Here is a 24,216-nt window from a genome sequence, read left to right as displayed (position 1 = left end):
TTTAATTCTTTCTACCGAGATTCTCTGTGAAAAAGAAGAAGAAGAAGAAGAAACATTCTTTAATTCTTTCTACCGAGATTCTCTGTGAAAAAGAAGAAGAAGAAGAAACATTCTTTAATTCTTTCTACCGAGATTCTCTGTGAAAAAGAGGAAGAAGAAGAAACATTCTTTAATTCTTTCTACCGAGATTCTCTGTGAAAAAGAGGAAGAAGAAGAAACATTCTTTAATTCTTTCTACCGAGATTCTCAGTGAAAAAGAGGAAGAAGAAGAAGAAACATTCTTTAATTCTTTCTACCGAGATTCTCTGTGAAAAAGAAGAAGAAGAAGAAGAAACATTCTTTAATTCTTTCTACCGAGATTCTCTGTGAAAAAGAAGAAGAAGAAGAAACATTCTTTAATTCTTTCTACCGAGATTCTCTGTGAAAAAGAAGAAGAAGAAGAAGAAACATTCTTTAATTCTTTCTACCGAGATTCTCTGTGAAAAAGAGGAAGAAGAAGAAGAAACATTCTTTAATTCTTTCTACCGAGATTCTCAGTGAAAAAGAAGAAGAAGAAGAAGAAACATTCTTTAATTCTTTCTACCGAGATTCTCTGTGAAAAAGAAGAAGAAGAAGAAGAAACATTCTTTAATTCTTTCTACTGAGATTCTCTGTGAAAAAGAAGAAGAAGAAACATTCTTTAATTCTTTCTACCGAGATTCTCAGTGAAAAAGAAGAAGAAGAAGAAGAAACATTCTTTAATTCTTTCTACCGAGATTCTCTGTGAAAAAGAAGAAGAAGAAGAAACATTCTTTAATTCTTTCTACCGAGATTCTCTGTGAAAAAGAAGAAGAAGAAGAAGAAACATTCTTTAATTCTTTCTACCGAGATTCTCTGTGAAAAAGAAGAAGAAGAAGAAGAAACATTCTTTAATTCTTTCTACCGAGATTCTCTGTGAAAAAGAAGAAGAAGAAACATTCTTTAATTCTTTCTACTAATTAACGCCACTAAATCTAGCATCAAAACAATAACAAGGAGAAATCAACAACAAAGTGAGGTCATACTGCTGATTTGGCCGACGCTCTGTCTGCCAGTCCTTACCTGTATCTGGCAATGAACACCTGTAGCTGGGAGGCTCCCCTGAGAGCTGTGTAAGGCGCTGGGGATACATCGATGTCCAGCTCCTCCACTTCACTGGCCGTGTCAACCTGACGACATGACAGTCAACATGTTGTACTCTGTGCTGGTTGGTGGGTGAGAGCTTGACGCCGCCAATTTAAATTCCCGCAGGGTTTTGTCCAGGATAATATTACATATTCATGTAGAAAAAAATGTATAGCACTCACTGGAATGTAAAGTGTCTTTGGATAAAAGCGCTTGCTAAATGTAAATAAATAAATATACTTCATATTGGAACTTTGATCTGGGGCGGCAGGGTAGCCTAGTGGTTAGAGCGTTGGACTAGTAACAGGAAGGTTGCAAGTTCAAACCCCCGAGCTGACAAATCTGTCGTTCTGCCCCTGAACAGGCAGTTAACCCACTGTCATTGAAAATAAGAATTTGTTCTTAACTGACTTGCCTAGTTAAATAAAGGTAAAATAAAATCAGAGGTCAAAACCTTCCCACCCCCTGGCTGGATCAATGCCTCCTGAATAGCAGAAGGCCACAAGCATGATTATTATTGTCTTTCTGTCATCGACTTACTCCCTCTACATCAGAGATTTATGTATAACGTGGGGCAGCTGGGCACAATTCACAGTGGATTGGGACAGTGGCCACTAACAAGCTGCTTAAACAGTACCTTCTCTCAAAATACTCCCAGCATCAGCTTAATGATGACCGCCTATGTTTTCCTCTGGCTAATACTGCAGGCCGACAAACACACAAACACCCTATTCCCTACAGTGCACTACTTCCCCATATAGTGCAAAACGTGTTGACCAGGGCAGATTCGGTTCCAATAGACACACTGATATAAAAACACACTGAGTGTGTTTGTTCGTCGTCTGGTCGTATGACTAGTTATTGGGTATGAATGATACACTACATGTAAACAATGAGAAAACAGACATCGTATTTGTAGCTCCCTGCCTGGGAAAAAACCTTTTCAGGATAATCACACACAACTACTACAACCTTTTATAATCCAAAACAGAATCCACAGCACTGGGATTATCTCACTAAATATGAGCTTTAGAGAGCCAGCTGTTGTTGGTAGTGTCTGGCTGGCTGGATGGATGGATGGATGGATGGATGGATGAGAGGGAGGATAGACACTCACTACAGAGACTGGATGAGAGGGAGGATAGACACTCACTACAGAGATACTGGATGAGAGGGAGGATAGACACTCACTACAGAGATACTGGATGAGAGGGAGGATAGACACTCACTACAGAGATACTGGATGAGAGGGAGGACATATACCCACTACAGAGAGACTAGATGAGAGGGAGGATAGACACTCACTACAGAGAGACTGGATGAGAGGGAGGATAGACACTCACTACAGAGAGACTGGATGAGAGGGAGGATAGACACTCACTACAGAGACTGGATGAGAGGGAGGATAGACACTCACTACAGAGATACTGGATGAGAGGGAGGATAGACACTACAGAGAGACTGGGTGAGAGGGAGGATAGACACTCACTACAGAGAGACTGGATGAGAGGGAGGATAGACACTCACGACAGACTGGATGAGAGGGATCATAGACACTCACTACAGAGATACTGGATGAGAGCGAGGATAGACACTCACTACAGAGACTGGATGAGAGGGAGGATAGACACTCACTACAGAGACTGGGTGAGAGGGAGGATAGACACTTACTACAGAGAGACTGGATGAGAGGGAGGATAGACACGACAGAGAGACTGGATGAGAGGGAGGATAGACACTCACTACAGAGACTAGATGAGTGGGAGGATAGACACTCACTACAGAGAGACTGGATGAGAGGGAGGATAGACACGACAGAGAGACTGGATGAGAGGGAGGATAGACACTCACTACAGAGACTAGATGAGAGGGAGGATAGACACTCACTACAGAGACTGGGTGAGAGGGAGGATAGACACTTACTACAGAGAGACTGGATGAGAGGGAGGATAGACACGACAGAGAGACTGGATGAGAGGGAGGATAGACACTCACTACAGAGACTAGATGAGTGGGAGGATAGACACTCACTACAGAGAGACTGGATGAGAGGGAGGATAGACACGACAGAGAGACTCAGACCCAAAACTAGCTGCCTAGAACACAAAGCTGGACACTGCATGAGGGAGGGCCTGCTGCTTCAAAACTCCAACCCAAAAGGGTATTATCTTTCCCACTGTAAGTGCTGCATTTGTCTTTGGTCAATGTCCTACACCACAATGCCATGTGAGAGAGACAGAAAATAATTAATGCACAAAACTGGAAACTGAATTGGGGAAGACCGAGACCAGCCAACCTCAACCAGGTCTTATTCTGTTATCTCCAACACTGATAGAAGACACCCCCCCAACCAGGTCTTATTCTGTTATCTCTAACACATATTGAAGACAGACCTCCAACCTCAACAAGGTCCTATTCTGTTATCTCCAACACTGATAGAAGACACCCCCCCAACCAGGTCTTATTTTGTTATCTCTAACACTGATTGAAGACAGACCTCCAACCTCAACAAGGTCCTATTCTGTTATCTCCAACACTGATAGAAGACACCCCCCAACCAGGTCCTATTCTGTTATCTCCAACACTGACAGAAGACAGACCCCCAACAAGGTCTTATTCTGTTATCTCCAACACTGATAGAAGACACCCCCCAACAAGGTCTTATTATGTTATCTCCAACACTGATAGAAGACAGACCCCCAACCAGGTCTTATTCTGTTATCTCCAACACTGATAGAAGACAGACCCCCAACCTCAACAAGGTGTTAAATCTGCTCCTGCCACGCCCTCTACTGCTCATCCTGTGTCTCCTTGACCTGCCGCCACTCCCCCTGTACTCTCTCACTCTCCCTCTCTCTCTCTCTCTCTCTCTCTGTGTGATTGTGTGGACAGAGACAGGTGTGCTGGTATGCCGGAGTCAGCAGATCCCCACCAGCTGCAATCTGTTCCATAATCAAGACCTCCACAAATACTCAGTCCTGCCACTTTCACACAACCCCTCTCGCTCCAGACTCAGCCTCTGGACCTTACCCTGTCTCGACCCCTCTCGCTCCAGCCTCAGCCTCCGGACCTTACCCTGTCTCAACCCCTCTCGCTCCAGCCTCAGCCTCCGGACCTTACCCTGTCTCAACCCCTCTCGCTCCAGCCTCAGCCTCCGGACCTGGTTACCCTGTCTCAACCCCTCTCGCTCCAGCCTCAGCCTCCGGACCTGGTTACCCTGTCTCAACCCCTCTCGCTCCAGCCTCAGCCTCCGCACCTGGTTACCCTATCCCAACCCCCCTCGCTCCAGCCTCAGCCTCCGCACCTCGTTTCCTGCATCCCGCCCGAGCTTCCCCTGGCCTGCCCTCCATCTTCCCCCTCTAACAAGTTCCAATTCTGTTATCTCCAACACTGATAGAAGACAGACCCCCCTCAACAAGTTCCAATTATGTTATCTCCAACACTGATAGAAGACAGACCACCCTCTATTCTCCCTAGTGAATAGTGATTCTCCCTAGTGAATAGTGATTCTCCCTAGTGAGCAGTGATTCTCCCTAGTGAGCAGTGATTCTCCCCAGTGAGTTGTGATTTTCTCTAGTGAGAAGTGAATCTCCCAGTGAGTAGTGATTCTCCCCTAGTGAGTAATGATTCTCTCTTGTGATACTCCCTAGTGAGTAGTGATTCTCTCTAGTGATTCTCCCCAGTGAGTAGTGATTCTCCCTAGTGAGTAGTGATTCTCCCTAGTGAGTAGTGATTCTCCCTAGTGAGTAGTGATTATTCCCAGTGAGTAGTGATTCTCCCCAATGAGTAGTGATTCTACCCAGTGAGCAATGATTCTCCCTAGTGAGTAGTGATTCTCCCTAGTGAGTAGTGATTCTCCCCCGTGAGTAGTGATTCTCCCTAGTGAGTAGTGATTCTCCCTAGTGAGTAGTGATTATTCCCAGTGAGTAGTGATTCTCCCCAATGAGTAGTGATTCTACCCAGTGAGCAATGATTCTCCCTAGTGAGTAGTGATTCTCCCAGTGAGTAGTGATTCTCCCCCCGTGAGTAATGATTCTCTCTAGTGATTCTCCCTAGAGAGTAGTGATTCTCTCCAGTGAGTTGTGATTCTCTCCAGTGAGTTGTGATTCTCTCTAGTGAGTAGTGAATCTCCCTAGTGAGTAGTGATTCTCCCTAGTGAGTAATGATTCTCCCCCGTGAGTAATGATTCTCTCTAGTGAGAACTGATTCTCTCTAGTGATTAGTGATTCTCCATAGTGAGTAGTGATTCGCTCTAGTGAGTAGTCATTCTCCCTAGTGAGTAGTGATTCTCCCTAGTGAATAGTGATTATCCGTAGTGAGTAGTGATTCTCCCTAGTGAGCAGTTATTCTCCCTAGTGAGTAGTGATTCTCCCTAGTGAATAGGGATTCTCCCCAGAGAGTAGTGATTCTCCCTAGAGAGTAGTGATTCTCCCCAGTGAGTTGTGATTCTCCCTAGTGAGTAGTGATTCTCCGTAGTGAGTAGTGATTCTCCCGAGTGAGTAGGGATTCTCCCTAGTGAGTAGGGATTCTCCCTAGTGATTATGGATTTTCCCTAGTGAGTAGTGATTCTCCCTAGTGAGTAATGATCTCTCTAGTGATTCTCCCTAGTGAGTAGGGATTCTCCCCAGTGAGTAGTGATTCTCCCTAGTGAGTAATGATTCTCCCCCGTGAGTAATGATTCTCTCTAGTGAGTAGTGATTCGCTCTAGTGAGGAGTCATTCTCCCTAGTGAGTAGTGATTCTCCCTAGTGAATAGTGATTATCCGTAGTGAGTAGTGATTCTCCCAAGTGAGCAGTGATTCTCCCTAGTGAGTAGTGATTCTCCCTAGAGAGTAGTGATTCTCCCCAGTGAGTTGTGATTCTCCCTAGGGAGTAGTGATTCTCCCTAGTGAGTAGGGATTCTCCCGAGTGAGTAGTGATTCTTCCTAGAGAGTAGTGATTCTCTCCAGTGAGTAGTGATTCTCCCTAGAGAGTAGTGATTCTCCCCAGTGAGTTGTAATTCTCCCTAGTGAGTAGTGATTCTCCCTAGTGAGTAGGGATTCTCCCGAGTGAGTAGTGATTCTCCCTAGAGAGTAGTGATTCTCTCCAGTGAGTAGTGATTCTTCCTAATAAGTAGTGATTCTCCCCAACGAGTAGTGATTCTCCCCAATGAGTAGTTATTATCTCTAGTGAATCTCCCCAGTGAGCAATGATTCTCCGTAGTGAGTCTCCCTAGTGAGTAGGGATTCTCCCTGGTGAGTAGTGATTCTCCCTAGTGAGTAGTGATTCTCCCTTGTGAGTAGTGATTCTTCCCAGTGAGTAGTGATTCTCTCTAGTGACTCTCCCTTGTGAGTAGTGATTCTCCCTGGTGAGTAGTGATTCTCCCTGGTGAGTAGTGATTCTCCCTGGTGAGTAGTGATTCTCCCTGGTGAGTAGTGATTCTCTCTAGTGAGTAGTGATTCTCTCTAGTGAGTAGTGATTATCTCTAGTGAGTAGTGATTCTCTCTAGTGAGTAGTGATTCTCTCTTGTGATTCTCTCTAGTGTGCAGTGATTCTCCCTAGTGAGCAGTGATTCTCCCTAGTGAGCAGTTATTCTCCCTAGTGAGCAGTGATTCTCTCTAGTGAGCAGTGATTCTCCCTAGTGAGCAGTGATTCTCCCTAGTGAGCAGTGATTCTCCCTAGTGAGTGGTGATTCTCCTTAGTGAGTAGTGATTGAATGATATGAAACAGTCCTGGAGCTCTCACCTCGTGTGGCGTGGGGCTGGTCCTGCGTCGGCTGTGGTGGGGGCTGTGGTGGGGGCTGTGGTGGGGGCTGTGGTGGGACTCGGCTGACTTGGGGGAGAGGTGGGTGGTATCAGAGGCAGACTTGGGGGTGCTGGAGGACTTGGTCAGGCTGATGGTGGGCAGCTCACGGTGCTTTACAGTGGGGGAGCGTGTGAGACCCGCAGCGTGAGGGGTGGCCCCCATCCGTAGAGTTGCTGCCACATCTAGGAGGAAGAAGACACTTCATGAGCAAACATATACCACTTCTGGTTTTTCATGTTTATTAGGTAGGACAGTGAGAGAGTGAGAGGAAAGATAGGATGATAGAGCGTGGGTCGGATCGTAACCCATGTGAGCAGCAGCACGTGTTCTGGAGGCAGTGTCCTAGACAGCTGGTCACCCCAGGCCACACACATCTAACCCAAACTCTCCTGCTTGTAGTTAGCTAGGTGGTTGGTATGTGGTTGGTGTGCAGGCTGCTAGGCGACCAGTAGGATGTGAAGGTAGTGCAAGCAGGCAGGCCTACGTCATCCCAGGGTGATTAAACAGTGGAGTAAAACCCTCCTGTCTCCATCTTTCTCTGTGCTTAATTACATAAAAATCATACAATGTGATTTTCTAGATTTTTGTTTTAGATTCTGTCTCTCACAGTTGAAGTGTACCTATGATACAAATTACAGAACTCTACATGCTTTGCATGTAAGTAGGAAAACCTGAAAAATTGGCAGTGTATCAAATACTTGTTCTCCCCACAGTATATGGATGTATATATGGATGTATATATGGCTGGATATATGGCTGGATACATAGATGGATATGTGGATATATAGATGGATATATGGCTGGATATATGGATGTATATATGGATGTATATATGGATATAGAGATGGATATGTGGATATATAGATGATATGTGGATATATAGATGGATCTGTGGATATATAGATGGATATATGGATGTATATATGGATATATAGATGGATATATGGATGTATATATGGATATAGAGATGGATATGTGGATATATAGATGATATGTGGATATATAGATGATATGTGGATATATAGATGGATATATGGATGTATATGTGGATATATAGATGGATATGTGGATATATAGATGCATATATGGCTGGATATATGGATGAATATGTGGATATATAGATGGATATGTGGATATATAGATGGATCTGTGGATATATAGATGGATATATGGATGTATATGTGGATATATAGATGGGATATATTACTGGATATATAGATGGATATGTGGATATATAGATGGATATATGGCTGGATATATAGATGGATATATGGATGGATATATAGATGGATATATGGATGGATATATGGATGGATATATGGATGGATATATGGATGGATATATAGATGGATATATGGATGGATATATGGCTGGATATATGGCTGGATATATAGATGGATATATAGATGGATATATGGCTGGATATATGGGTGGATATGTGGATATATAGATGGATATATGGATGGATGGATATACAGATGGATATATGGCTGGATATATAGATGGATATATAGATGGATATATGGATGGATATATGGATGTATATATGGATGGATGGATGGATATATAGATGGATGTATATATGGATGTATATATGGATGGATGGATGGATGGATGGATGGATGGATGGATGGATGGAGGGATGGATATATGGATGGATGGATATATAGATGGATGTATATATGGATGTATATATGGATGGATGGATGAATGGATGTATATATGGATGGATGGATGGATATATAGATGGATGTATATATGGATGGATATATGGATGGATGGATGTATATATGGATGTATATATGGATGGATGGATGTATATATGGATGTATATATGGATGGATGGATGGATGAATGGATGTATATATGGATGGAGGGATGGATATATAGATGGATGGATATATGGATGTATATATGGATGTATATATGGATGGATGGATGTATATATGGATGAATGGATGTATATATGGATGGATATATGGATGGATGGATGTATATATGGATGTATATATGGATGGATGGATGGATGAATGGATGTATATATGGATGGCTGGATGTATATATGGATGGATATATAGATGGATGGATATATAGATGGATGGATATATGGATGGATATATAGATGGATGGATATATAGATGGATGGATATATGGATGGATATATAGATGGATGGATGTATATATGGATGGATATATAGATGGATGGATATATGGATGGATATATAGATGGATGGATATATAGATGGATGGATATATGGATGGATATATAGATGGATGGATATATAGATGGATGGATATATGGATGGATATATAGATGGATGGATATATAGATGGATGGATATATGGATGGATATATAGATGGATGGATGTATATATGGATGAATGGATGTATATATGGATGGATATATAGATGGATGGATATATGGATGGATATATAGATGGATGGATGTATATATGGATGAATGGATGGATATATGGATGGATATATAGATGGATGGATGTATATATGGATGGATATGGATATGTGGATATATAGATGGATATATAGATGGATATATGGATGGATATATGGATGTATATATGGATGGATGGATGGATATATAGATGGATGTATATATGGATGGATGGATGGATGGATGGATGGAGGGATGGATATATGGATGGATGGATATATAGATGGATGTATATATGGATGTATATATGGATGGATGGATGAATGGATGTATATATGGATGGATGGATGGATATATAGATGGATGTATATATGGATGGATATATGGATGGATGGATGTATATATGGATGTATATATGGATGGATGGATGTATATATGGATGTATATATGGATGGATGGATGGATGAATGGATGTATATATGGATGGAGGGATGGATATATAGATGGATGGATATATGGATGTATATATGGATGTATATATGGATGGATGGATGTATATATGGATGGATGGATGGATGAATGGATGTATATATGGATGGATATATGGATGGATGGATGTATATATGGATGTATATATGGATGGATATATGGATGGATATATGGATGTATATATGGATGTATATATGGATGGATGGATGGATGAATGGATGTATATATGGATGGATGGATGTATATATGGATGGATATATAGATGGATGGATATATAGATGGATGGATATATGGATGGATATATAGATGGATGGATATATAGATGGATGGATATATGGATGGATATATAGATGGATGGATGTATATATGGATGGATATATAGATGGATGGATATATGGATGGATATATAGATGGATGGATATATAGATGGATGGATATATGGATGGATATATAGATGGATGGATATATAGATGGATGGATATATGGATGGATATATAGATGGATGGATGTATATATGGATGAATGGATGTATATATGGATGGATATATAGATGGATGGATATATGGATGGATATATAGATGGATGGATGTATATATGGATGAATGGATGGATATATGGATGGATATATAGATGGATGGATGTATATATGGATGGATATGGATGGATGGATGTATATATGGATGTATATATGGATGGATGGATGGATGAATGGATGTATATATGGATGGATATATAGATGGATGGATATATAGATGGATGGATATATAGATGGATGGATATATGGATGGATGGATGTATATATGGATGTATATATGGATGGATGGATGGATGGATGAATGGATGTATATATGGATGGATGGATGGATGGATGGATGGATGAATGGATGTATAGATGGATGGATATATAGATGGATGGATATATAGATGGATGGATATATAGATGGATGGATATATGGAGGGATGGATATATAGATGGATGGATATATGGATGGATATATGGATGGATGGATGTATATATGGATGTATATATGGATGGATGGATGGATGGATGGAGGGATGGATATATAGATGGATGGATATATGGATGTATGGATATATGGATGGATATATGGATGGATGGATGGATGAATGGATGTATATATGGATGGATGGATGGATGAATGGATGGATATTTGGATGGATATATAGATGGATATATGGATGGATGGATGTATATATGGATGGATGGATGTATATATGGATGGATATATGGATGGATATATAGATGGATATATGGATGGATATATGGATGGATGGATGTATATATGGATGGATGGATGTATATATGGATGGATATATGGATGGATGGATGTATATATGGATGGATGGATGTATATATGGATGGATATATGGATGGATATATAGATGGATATATGGATGGATATATGGATGGATATATGGATGGATGGATGGATGAATGGATGGATAGATGGATGGATATATAGATGGATATATGGATGGATATATAGATGGATATATGGATGGATATATAGATGGATATATAGATGGATATATAGATGGATGGATGGATGAATGGATGGATAGATGGATGGATATATAGATGGATATATGGATGGATATATAGATGGATATATGGATGGATATATGGATGGATATATGGATGGATATATGGATGGATATATAGATGGATATATGGATGGATATATAGATGGATATATAGATGGATATATAGATGGATGGATGGATGAATGGATGGATAGATGGATGGATATATAGATGGATATATGGATGGATATATAGATGGATATATGGATGGATATATAGATGGATGGATGGATGAATGGATGGATAGATGGATGGATATATAGATGGATATATGGATGGATATATAGATGGATATATGGATGGATATATAGATGGATGGATGGATGAATGGATGGATAGATGGATGGATATATAGATGGATGGATGAATGAATGGATGGATAGATGGATGGATATATAGATGGATATATGGATGGATATATAGATGGATATATGGATGGATATATAGATGGATATATAGATGGATATATAGATGGATATATGGATGGATATATGGATGGATATATGGATGGATATATGGATGGATATATAGATGGATATATGGATGGATATATAGATGGATGGATGGATGAATGGATGGATATATGGATGGATGGATATATGGATGGATGGATGGATGAATGGATGGATAGATGGATGGATATATAGATGGATGGATGGATGAATGGATGGATAGATGGATGGATATATAGATGGATGAATATATGGATGGATATATGGATGGATATATAGATGGATGGATGGATGAATGGATGGATAGATGGATGGATATATAGATGGATGGATGAATGAATGGATGGATAGATGGATGGATATATAGATGGATGGATGGATGAATGGATGGATAGATGGATGGATATATAGATGGATATATGGATGGATATATAGATGGATATATGGATGGATATATGGATGGATATATGGATGGATATATAGATGGATATATGGATGGATATATAGATGGATGGATGGATGAATGGATGGATGGATATATGGATGGATGGATGGATGAATGGATGGATAGATGGATGGATATATAGATGGATGGATGGATGAATGGATGGATAGATGGATGGATATATAGATGGATGAATATATGGATGGATATATGGATGGATAGATGGATGGATATATGGATGTATATATGGATGGATATATGGATGTATATATGGATGGATATATGGATGGATATATGGATGGATATATGGATGTATATGTGGATGGATATATGGATGGATAGATGGATGGATATATCGATGGATATATGGATGGATATGTGGATGGATATATGGATGGATATATGGATGGATATATGGATGGATATATGGATGTATATATGGCTGGATATATCGATGGATATATGGATGGATATATGGATGGATGGATGTATATATGGATGTATATATGGATGTATATATGGATGGATATATGGATGTATATATGGATGTATATATGGATGTATATATGGATGGATATATGGATGGATATATGGATGGATATATGGATGTACATATGGATATATGGATGGATATATGGATGGATATATGGATGTATATATGGATGGATATATGGATGGATATATGGATGGATATATAGATGTATATATGGATGTATATATGGATGGATATATGGATGGATATATGGATGGATATATGGATGGATATATGGATGGATATATGGATGGATATATGGATGGATATATGGATGGATATATGGATGTATATATGGATGGATATATGGATGGATATATGGATGGATATATGAATGTATATATGGATGTATATATGGATGGATATATGGATGGATATATGGATGGATATATGGATGGATATATGGATGGATATATGGATGGATATGTGGATGGATATATGGATGGATATATGGATGGATATATGGATGGATATATGGCTGGATATATCGATGGATATATGGATGGATATATGGATGGATATATGGATGGATATATGGATGGATATATGGATGGATATATGGATGTATATGTGGATGGATATATGGATGTATATATGGATGGATATATGGATGGATATATGGATGGATATATGGATGGATATATGGATGGATATATGGATGGATACATGGATGGATACATGGATGGATATATGGATGGATATATGGATGGATATATGGATGGATATATGGATGTATATGTGGATGGATATATGGATGTATATATGGATGGATATATGGATGGATATATGGATGGATATATGGATGGATATATGGATGGATATATGGATGGATATATGGATGGATATATAGATGGATATATGGATGGATATATGGATGGATATATGGATGGATATATGGATGGATATATGGATGGATGGATATATGGATGGATATATGGATGTATATATGGATGGATATATGGATGGATATATGGATGTATATATGGATGTATATATGGATGGATAGATGGATGTATATATGGATGGATATATGGATGTATATATGGATGTATATATGGATGGATAGATGGATGTATATATGGATGGATATATGGATGTATATATGGATGTATATATGGATGAATATATGGATGGATATATGGATGGATAGATGGATGGATATATGGATGTATATATGGATGGATATATGGATGTATATATGGATGGATATATGGATGGATATATGGATGGATATATGGATGTATATGTGGATGGATATATGGATGGATAGATGGATGGATATATCGATGGATATATGGATGGATATGTGGATGGATATATGGATGGATATATGGATGGATATATGGATGGATATATGGATGTATATATGGCTGGATATATCGATGGATATATGGATGGATATATGGATGGATGGATGTATATATGGATGTATATATGGATGGATATATGGATGGGATATATGGATGTATATATGGATGTATATATGGATGTATATATGGATGGATATATGGATGGATATATGGATGGATATATGGATGTATATATGGATGGATATATGGATGGATATATGGATGGATATATGGATGGATATATGGATGGATATATGGATGGATATATGAATGTATATATGGATGTATATATGGATGGATATATGGATGGATATATGGATGGATATATGGATGGATATATGGATGGATATATGGATGGATATGTGGATGGATATATGGATGGATATATGGATGGATATATGGATGTATATGTGGATGGATATATGGATGTATATATGGATGGATATATGGATGTATATATGGATGGATATATGGATGGATATATGGATGGATATATCGATGGATATATGGATGGATATATGGATGGATATATGGATGGATATATGGATGGATATATGGATGGATATGTGGATGGATATATGGATGTATATATGGATGGATATATGGCTGGATATATCGATGGATATATGGATGGATATATGGATGGATATATGGATGGATATATGGCTGGATATATGGATGGATATATGGATGGATATATGGATGGATATATGGATGGATATATGGATGGATATATGGATGGATATATGGATGGATATATGGATGGATAGATGGATGGATATATCGATGGATATATGGATGGATATGTGGATGGATATATGGATGGATATATGGATGTATATATGGCTGGATATATCGATGGATATATGGATGGATATATGGATGGATGGATGTATATATGGATGTATATATGGATGGATATATGGATGGGATATATGGATGTATATATGGATGTATATATGGATGTATATATGGATGGATATATGGATGGATATATGGATGGATATATGGATGTATATATGGATATATGGATGGATATATGGATGGATATATGGATGGATATATGGATGGATATATGGATGGATATATGGATGGATATATGGATGGATATATGGATGTATATATGGATGGATATATGGATGGATATATGGATGGATATATAGATGTATATATGGATGTATATATGGATGGATATATGGATGGATATATGGATGGATATATGGATGGATATATGGATGGATATATGGATGGATATATGGATGGATATATGGATGTATATATGGATGGATATATGGATGGATATATGGATGGATATATGAATGTATATATGGATGTATATATGGATGGATATATGGATGGATATATGGATGGATATATGGATGGATATATGGATGGATATATGGATGGATATGTGGATGGATATATGGATGGATATATGGATGGATATATGGATGTATATGTGGATGGATATATGGATGTATATATGGATGGATATATGGATGTATATATGGATGGATATATGGATGGATATATGGATGGATATATCGATGGATATATGGATGGATATATGGATGGATATATGGATGGATATATGGATGGATATATGGATGGATATGTGGATGGATATATGGATGTATATATGGATGGATATATGGCTGGATATATCGATGGATATATGGATGGATATATGGATGGATATATGGATGGATATATGGCTGGATATATGGCTGGATATATGGATGGATATATGGATGGATATATGGATGGATATATGGATGGATATATGGATGGATATATGGATGGATATATGGATGTATATGTGGATGGATATATGGATGTATATATGGATGGATATATGGATGTATATATGGATGGATATATGGATGGATATATGGATGGATATATGGATGGATACATGGATGGATATATGGATGGATATATGGATGGATATATGGATGGATATGTGGATGGATATGTGGATGTATATGTGGATGGATATATGGATGTATATATGGATGGATATATGGATGTATATATGGATGGATATATGGATGGATATATGGATGGATATATGGATGGATATATGGATGGATATATAGATGGATATATGGATGGATATATGGATGGATATATGGATGGATATATAGATGGATATATGGATGGATATATGGATGGATATATGGATGGATATATGGATGGATATATGGATGGATGGATATATGGATGGATATATGGATGTATATATGGATGGATATATGGATGGATATATGGATGTATATATGGATGTATATATGGATGTATATGTGGATGTATATGTGGATGGATATATGGATGTATATATGGATGTATATATGGATGGATATATGGATGGATATATGGATGGATATATGGATGTATATATGGATGGATATATGGATGGATATATGGATGGATATATGGATGTATATATGGATGGATGGATGGATGGATACAGTAGGGACTTTAAGGGATACTTTAAAGCCAGCTGTTGCCAGGTTTACAAAATATCATGTTCTCATACGGGTCTGCATCAAAGTGAATTTATCAAGTGCAATCCCTTTCAAACTCAATCATGGCAAATGTAATACATTCCTACTATCTACATGGAGATCCACAGTTGGAACAAACACTTTACTTTAGCTATCTTCAGTGTAAAATGCATCTTGGTATAAACTATAGACCACATGGGTCGACTGTGTCTGAGGGAGATTCGGTAGTAGTATTTGAAAGGAGGCCGAGGGGGCATACGAAGGCCATATGAAAATATACATTTATTGGGATGGGAAGTGTATATCTTGAGGGGAATAATAGTGAGTATGAGGAACGTATTAGTCTCATTACGGTAATATGATATGGTTGTCATAGTTGTGGTGATATCATTGGACAACAGTTGCCCAATGGTGTGCAATAGTGTCATTACGGTAATATAATATGGTTATAATAGTTATGGTGATATCATGGGAATAACAGTTGCCCAATGGTGTGCAATAGTGTGATGACGGTAATAATGGTCGCTATGGTTACCTCCGGTGAGGCCCACCCCGTTGGTCAGATGGCAGAGAGGGGGGTTAGTGAGGATGGTGGAGCCAGACAGGTCCAGTTTGCCAGCCTGTAGTCTGAAGGTCTCCAGCTCATGGCTGAGCAGGCTGAACTGTTCACTCTGGCTGTGACACTTATCCTCCAACTCCCGCACCTTAGACTGAAGAGCACAGAGACAAAAAAAATATATAAGTACAGGTTTATATCGTTCCTTTCAGTTTCATTTCTAAACCTCTGAAATCATATATATATATTTTTTTTTTTTACATTTAGCTCACAATAAATAACCTCAATAATCACGCTGTGCGATAGAGCAGCAAGCTATAGCTCAGTGAGGAAAGACGAGTGTCGAGCGCCAGATGCAACTGGGGAGAGAGGGTGGAGGGTGGAGGCTTGGTTTGGAGTGCTGAGCCTCGTGATGTCAAAGCATTATGTGTATTAGGCCCAGAGAATTGTACCTACTGAGGAGCGGCTTCTACGGACAAACTTTTAACGTCTTTGAACTTCAGAGTCGGCTTAAAGTTGGACCAGAGGAGCTAGCTAGCTAACAGAGCGGCACCAGAATGAAAAAGTGCCTTATCTTTTAGTAGTTGATACATCCAATGTGCCCTAACTAGCATTGAAAAAGTTGAACCATTTTTCGTTGATAAAACATCTCTCAATCTATCTATTGAATCACGCTTGAAACTTCAGTAGGGTACAGCTACGCTTCAGAGGAGGAGCTACAGCTACGCTTCGGAGGGGGAGGGGCTACAGCTACGCTTTGGAGGGGGGAGGGGCTACACTTCGAGGTGGGAGGGGCTACGCTTCGGAGGGGGGGAAGGGCTACGCTTCGGAGGGGGGAAGGGCTACGCTTTGGAGGGGGAGGGGCTACAGCTACGCTTCGGAGGGGGGAGGGGCTACAGCTACGCTTCGGAGGGGGAGGGGCTACAGCTACGCTTTGGAGGGGGGAGGGGCTACACTTCGAGGGGAGAGGGGCTACGCTTCGGAGGGGGGAAGGGCTACGCTTCGGAGGGGGGAGGGGCTACAGCTACGCTTCAGAGGAGGGGCTACAGCTACGCTTCAGAGGAGGGAGGGGCTACAGCTACGCTTCGGAGGGGGAGGCGCTACAGCTACGCTTCGGAGGGGGAGGGGCTACAGCTACGCTTCGGAGGGGGAGGGGCTACAGCTACGCTTCGGAGGGGGAGGGGCTACAGCTACGCTTCGGAGGGGGAGGGGCTACAGCTAAGCTTCAGAGGGGGAGGGGCTACAGCTACGCTTCGAAGGGGGAGGGGCTACAGCTACGCTTCGAAGGGGGAGGGGCTACAGCCTACACCCACACACACTGGCAAAGCTGTTCAGCTGGCAGGCAGACACTGGAGGAAGTTTCTGATTGACAGAGGGAGGGCTTTGCATAGGTGCTCTGTAGATTTTTTTTGTGGACTGAAAGAAAATGCTTGAACGTAAAAAAATAAATATTAACCGGTTTCCATGGTTTTAAAATAACGGTTCTGTTTTGGAACAGTATAGAACACTTTGTTCCAGCTCTGATTCTGCTTCTTGAAAATGTCTGTTATTTTCTGGAAACAGTTCCAACCCCTGATTATAACATGCAAACACTCACTTACAATTACAATAATTTGTAAAAAATTAAATTAAAAAGACAAAAAAGGTAGGAAAAGGAGGGTGGAGCGTGAGTAACAGGTTTCAAGGCCTAAGTAGGAGGTGTTGGTTTTATGGGTAAGGTGACAAACAGAATCTGAAGTGTAGCTAGTGTAGTTTGCCGCGTGGTCGTGCAGCGCTCACAGTCACTCTAGCAAAGCCATTACATAGCCACAGCTGAGTCAGAACACTCTACAGAATGAATGCTCTACAGGGTTTATAGAATGCTCTACAGGGTTTATAGAACGCTCTACAGGGTGTACAGAATGCTCTACAGGGATTATAGAATGCTCTACAGGGTGTACAGAATGCTCTACGGGGTTTATAGAATGCTCTACAGGGTGTACAGAATGCTCTACAGGGATTACAGAATGCTCTACAGGGGTTATAGAATGCTCAACAGGGTTTACAGAATGCTCTACAGGGTTTACAGAATGCTCTACAGGGATTATAGAATGCTCTACAGGGTTTACATAATGCTCTACAGGGTTTATAGAATGCTCTACAGGGATTATAGAATGCTCTACAGGGATTATAGAATGCTCTACAGGGTTTATAGAATGCTCAACAGGGTTTACAGAATGCTCTACATGGTTTACAGAATGCTCTACAGGGATTATAGAATGCTCTACAGGGTTTACATAATGCTCTACAGGGTTTATAGAATGCTCTACAGGGATTATAGAATGCTCTACAGGGATTATAGAATGCTCTACAGGGTTTACATAATGCTCTACAGGGTTTATAGAATGCTCTACAGGGATTATAGAATGCTCTACAGGGTTTACATAATGCTCTACAGGGTTTATAGAATGCTCTACAGGGTTTATAGAATGCTCTACAGGGATTATAGAATGCTCTACAGGGTTTATAGAATGCTCTACAGGGTTTATAGAATGCTCTACAGGGTTTACAGAATGCTCTACAGGGTTTACAGAATGCTCTACAGGGTTTATAGAATGCTCTACAGGGTTTACAGAATGCTCTACAGGGTTTATAGAATGCTCTACAGGGTTTATAGAACGCTCTACAGGGTGTACAGAATGCTCTACAGGGATTATAGAATGCTCTACAGAGTGTACAGAATGCTCTACAGGGTTTATAGAATGCTCTACAGGGTGTACAGAATGCTCTACAGGGATTACAGAATGCTCTACAGGGGTTATAGAATGCTCAACAGGGTTTACAGAATGCTCTACAGGGTTTACACAATGCTCTACAGGGATTATAGAATGCTCTACGGGGTTTACATAATGCTCTACAGGGTTTATAGAATGCTCTACAGGGTTTATAGAATGCTCTACAGGGATTATAGAATGCTCTACAGGGATTATAGAATGCTCTACAGGGTTTATAGAATGCTCTACAGGGTTTACAGAATGCTCTACAGGGTTTACAGAATGCTCTACAGGGTTTATAGAATGCTCTACAGGGTTTACAGAATGCTCTACAGGGTTTATAGAATGCTCTACAGGGTTTATAGAATGCTCTACAGGGTTTATAGAATGCTCTACAGGGTTTACAGAATGCTCTACAGGGTTAATAGAATGCTCTACAGGGTTTACAGAATGCTCTACAGGGTTTATAGAATGCTCTACAGGGTGTACAGAATGCTCTACAGGGTTTACAGAATGCTCTACAGGGTTTATAGAATGCTCTACAGGGTGTACAGAATGCTCTACAGGGTTTACAGAATGCTCTACAGGGATTACAGAATGCTCTACAGCACATATGTCAGAGTCAAGGCCCGCGGGCCACATCCGGCCCGCAAGAAGGTTTTTTACGGCCCCTGGGATGATCTTGATTTATTATTAGAACCGGCCCGCAGCAAGCCGGCAGCCCGCAGATCTTTTACACGCACCAATACTACATTTCCCACAATGCAAAGGTGACGCACCGAGCAGTAGGCTGCTTCATTTCAATATTTATTGGCACAGCAGTCGTCAGCATCACAGTAAAATTAACTTTCAGATACCCATCAAAAATGGCAAAACGGAAGGTGGATACTGAGAACCGGGGGTTTCAAACAAGGTGGGAGTCGGAGTATATGTTCACGAAGGTAGCTGGAAAACCTGTGTGTCTTCTGTGTGGAGAAAGTGTGGCGGTACTGAAAGAGTATAATCTGAGACGACATTATGAAACGAAACACGCGGACACACACGCGGACGCAACTGTCAAGGCCAGTTTTATTTTGGCAGAAGAGATCGCTAAATCAGCCCGGCCATTTACGGAGGGGGATTTCATCAAAAACTGCATGATTAAAGTTTGTGACGAAGTTTGCCCAGAAAAAAGGCAACTCTTTTTAAATGTGAGTCTGAGCAGAAACACCATTGCCGAGAGAGTAGACCAGTTGTCCATCAATCTAAAAGAGCAGCTTGTGAAAAAGGGAAAAGATTTTATTGCATATTCCTTGGCTGTGGATGAGAGCACCGACATTTCTGACATTGCCCAGTTGTCAATTTTCATCCGCGGAGTGGACTCCAACCTAAGCGTGACAGAGGAGTTTTTGGCTTTACGTCCTATGCATGGCACAACTACGGGGCATGATTTGTATGAAGAGGTGTCAAGATGTGTAAATGAGATGGAGCTGCCTTGGGAAAAACTCGTGGGTTTGACAACCGACGGAGCACCTGCGATGTGTGGACACAGGAGCGGACTGGTGGCGAAGATACGGGAAAAGATGCAAGAGGAAAACGCGACAGGTGAGCTGACAGCTTATCATTGTATCATACACCAGGAAGCGTTGTGCGGTAAAGCCTTGAAAATGGAGCATGTAATGAGCATCATCACGCGCACAGTTAACTTTATCAGAGCCAAAGGTTTGAATCACCGCCAGTTCAAGGCATTTCTGACGGAGTTAGAAACGGAGCATGGTGATTTGCCTTATCACACAGAGGTGCGATGGCTAAGCCAGGGAAAGGTGCTTCAAAGATGTTTCGAGCTTCGTGAGGAGATTTGTCTGTTCTTGGACAGCAAAGGGAAAGACACAACACAACTCCGAGACGAAATGTTTCTGTGTGAAATGGCTTTTCTGTGTGACATTACGAGTCATCTGAATGCAATAAACTTGCAGCTGCAGGGTCGGGATCGTGTCATCTCTGATATGTACAGTACAGTGAAGGCATTTAAAACCAAACTGACTCTGTGGGAGACGCAGATGCGGAAAGAAAATTTGAGCCACTTTCCCAGCTGCCAGACCATGAAAGAGAAGCTCTCTACCAGTGCGTTCCCGAGCACACAGTTGGCTGATAAAATAGGTATGCTTGCCGCTGACTTTCGACGCCGATTTGCTGACTTTGAAGCACAAAAAAGCAGGTTGGAACTGCTCGGTAACCCATTTGCTGTTGACGTGGAAAGCTCACCACCAAACCTCCAAATGGAGTTGATTGACCTCCAATGCAATGATGCACTGAGGGCAAAATATGCGGCAGTGGGTGCTGCGGAGTTCGCCCGTTTCCTCCCCGGCACAATGCCCCAGCTGCGCATCCAGGCTGCTCAAACGTTGTCTATGTTTGGCAGCACATACCTGTGTGAACAACTGTTTTCTTTGATGAACCTGAACAAAACATCACACAGAAGTCGACTTACTGCTGAACACCTCCACTCAATTCTGAGGATTTCTTCAGCTCAGAGCCTTACCCCGAACATTGATGAACTTGTGGAAAAGATGGGACACCACCAAGTATCACCCTCAACCTCAAACAAGTGAACATTACTGTGCAATCACATATTTAGAGTTTTTACTCAGTTCAAGTTTAAAAGTTAAAATTTAATATTTGTTTTCACTGCATGTTACTTCTCCTTAAACAAAGTGTTGTTTTTGATTAATAGATTTTTGCACTTTATTTTTTTGTATTTCAATCCAATTATATTTTAAAAATATTTCAGTTGAGTGGATGATAGAAAATTGCTATTATTGTTTTTTCTTTGAAGTAAATTTAGCCCACTTTTGCTAAAATAGAAAATATAGTCTACTGATGGTGCCTTGAATACCGGTTTCTTTCATTTAATGTTCATGTTATGGGGATATTTATATAAAGGAAATTTGTCTTTTGTGTCTGTTGAAAATTAAAGATTACTGACAGAGCCATAAGAAAATATTGCTTTATTTATCTGATCATATTGTAATATATTTGTTAGGTTTTCAGTAGGTTCAATTAGGTTCACTAGACTATATGCGTCATTTAAAAAATTTTCAATGAACATTCGAACAGTCCGGCCCTCGTCTTGTAGCTGATTTTTTTATTTGGCCCTCCGTCCATTTGACTTTGACACCCCTGCTCTACAGGGTTTACAGAATGCTCTACAGGGTTTATAGAATGCTCTACAGGGATTATAGAATGCTCTACAGGGTTTTCAGAATGCTCTACAGGGTTTATAGAATGCTCTACAGGGTTTATAGAATGCTCTACAGGATTTATAGAATGCTCTACAGGGATTATAGAATGCTCTACAGGGATTACAGAATGCTCTACAGGGTTTATAGAATGCTCTACAGGGTGTTCAGAATGCTCTACAGGGTTTATAGAATGCTCTACAGGGTTTATAGAATGCTCTACAGGGTGTACAGAATGCTCTACAGGGTTTACAGAACTCTCTACAGGGTGTACAGAATGCTCTACAGGGTTTATAGAATGCTTTACAGGGTGTACAGAATGCTCTACAGGGTGTACAGAATGCTCTACAGGGTGTACAGAATGCTCTACAGGGTGTACAGAATGCTCTACAGGGTTTATAGAATGCTCTACAGGGTGTACAGAATGCTCTACAGGGTGTACAGAACTCTCTATAGGGTGTACAGAATGCTCTACCGTGTTTACAGAACTCTCTACAGGTTGTACAGAACTCTCTACGGGGTTTAGCGTCAGACCCCAGTAAGTTTCTATAAGTGGCTGGTTTCGCTTCTTGTTGTGGTGGGAGTTTCCTGGTACTGATGTGACAGGGGCCTGCAGCTACATGAAACAGACACAAGCGAGCGCACTGACACACACACACACACACACACACGTCTGAACACAGCTTCCTGTCAAACCTGTCAAACCAAACACCAAGCAAAGCGTGTACCAAATGACTGCTAGCATGAACCAAGTCAAATGGGGACAGACAGCAAGTAGATCCAACTGACTACACAGAATGTGAATAGAATTTCCCATTCTCTTACGAGATTTGAGTCACTGTGCTGCTCACTGTAAAACAGATCAAGCTCCCAATAGAGAGACTGGGTTAAACTACTTTGAGATGAGAGAAAGACAATAGATATAGTGAGGAGAGAGGAGACAGAGAAGCCCCACTATGTTAGGGTCAAAGCTCGACTGCCTAAGAAAGCA

The 24,216-nt window shown here is 40.4% G+C and overlaps 1 protein-coding gene across 1 annotated transcript in view; it reads right to left on the bottom strand.

The window, feature by feature from the left end:
• Positions 1 to 1,080: 1,080 nt before the first annotated feature.
• Positions 1,081 to 24,216, bottom strand: part of LOC139399892 (peripheral-type benzodiazepine receptor-associated protein 1-like) — a gene marked incomplete at both ends in the record, with an annotated part of 32,111 nt that continues 8,975 nt past the window's right edge. Inside the window, 3 exons of the mRNA XM_071145018.1 lie at positions 1,081 to 1,187; positions 6,867 to 7,108; positions 17,234 to 17,408. Coding sequence (XP_071001119.1) covers positions 1,081 to 1,187; positions 6,867 to 7,108; positions 17,234 to 17,408 — 524 coding nt within the window. The remainder of the gene's footprint in view (positions 1,188 to 6,866; positions 7,109 to 17,233; positions 17,409 to 24,216) is intronic.

This window comes from Oncorhynchus clarkii, unplaced genomic scaffold (genome assembly GCF_045791955.1).
Source record: "Oncorhynchus clarkii lewisi isolate Uvic-CL-2024 unplaced genomic scaffold, UVic_Ocla_1.0 unplaced_contig_10729_pilon_pilon, whole genome shotgun sequence".
In the NCBI taxonomy this organism is placed as follows: domain Eukaryota; kingdom Metazoa; phylum Chordata; class Actinopteri; order Salmoniformes; family Salmonidae; genus Oncorhynchus; species Oncorhynchus clarkii.
This window is presented reverse-complemented; position numbering and strand designations above follow the sequence as displayed.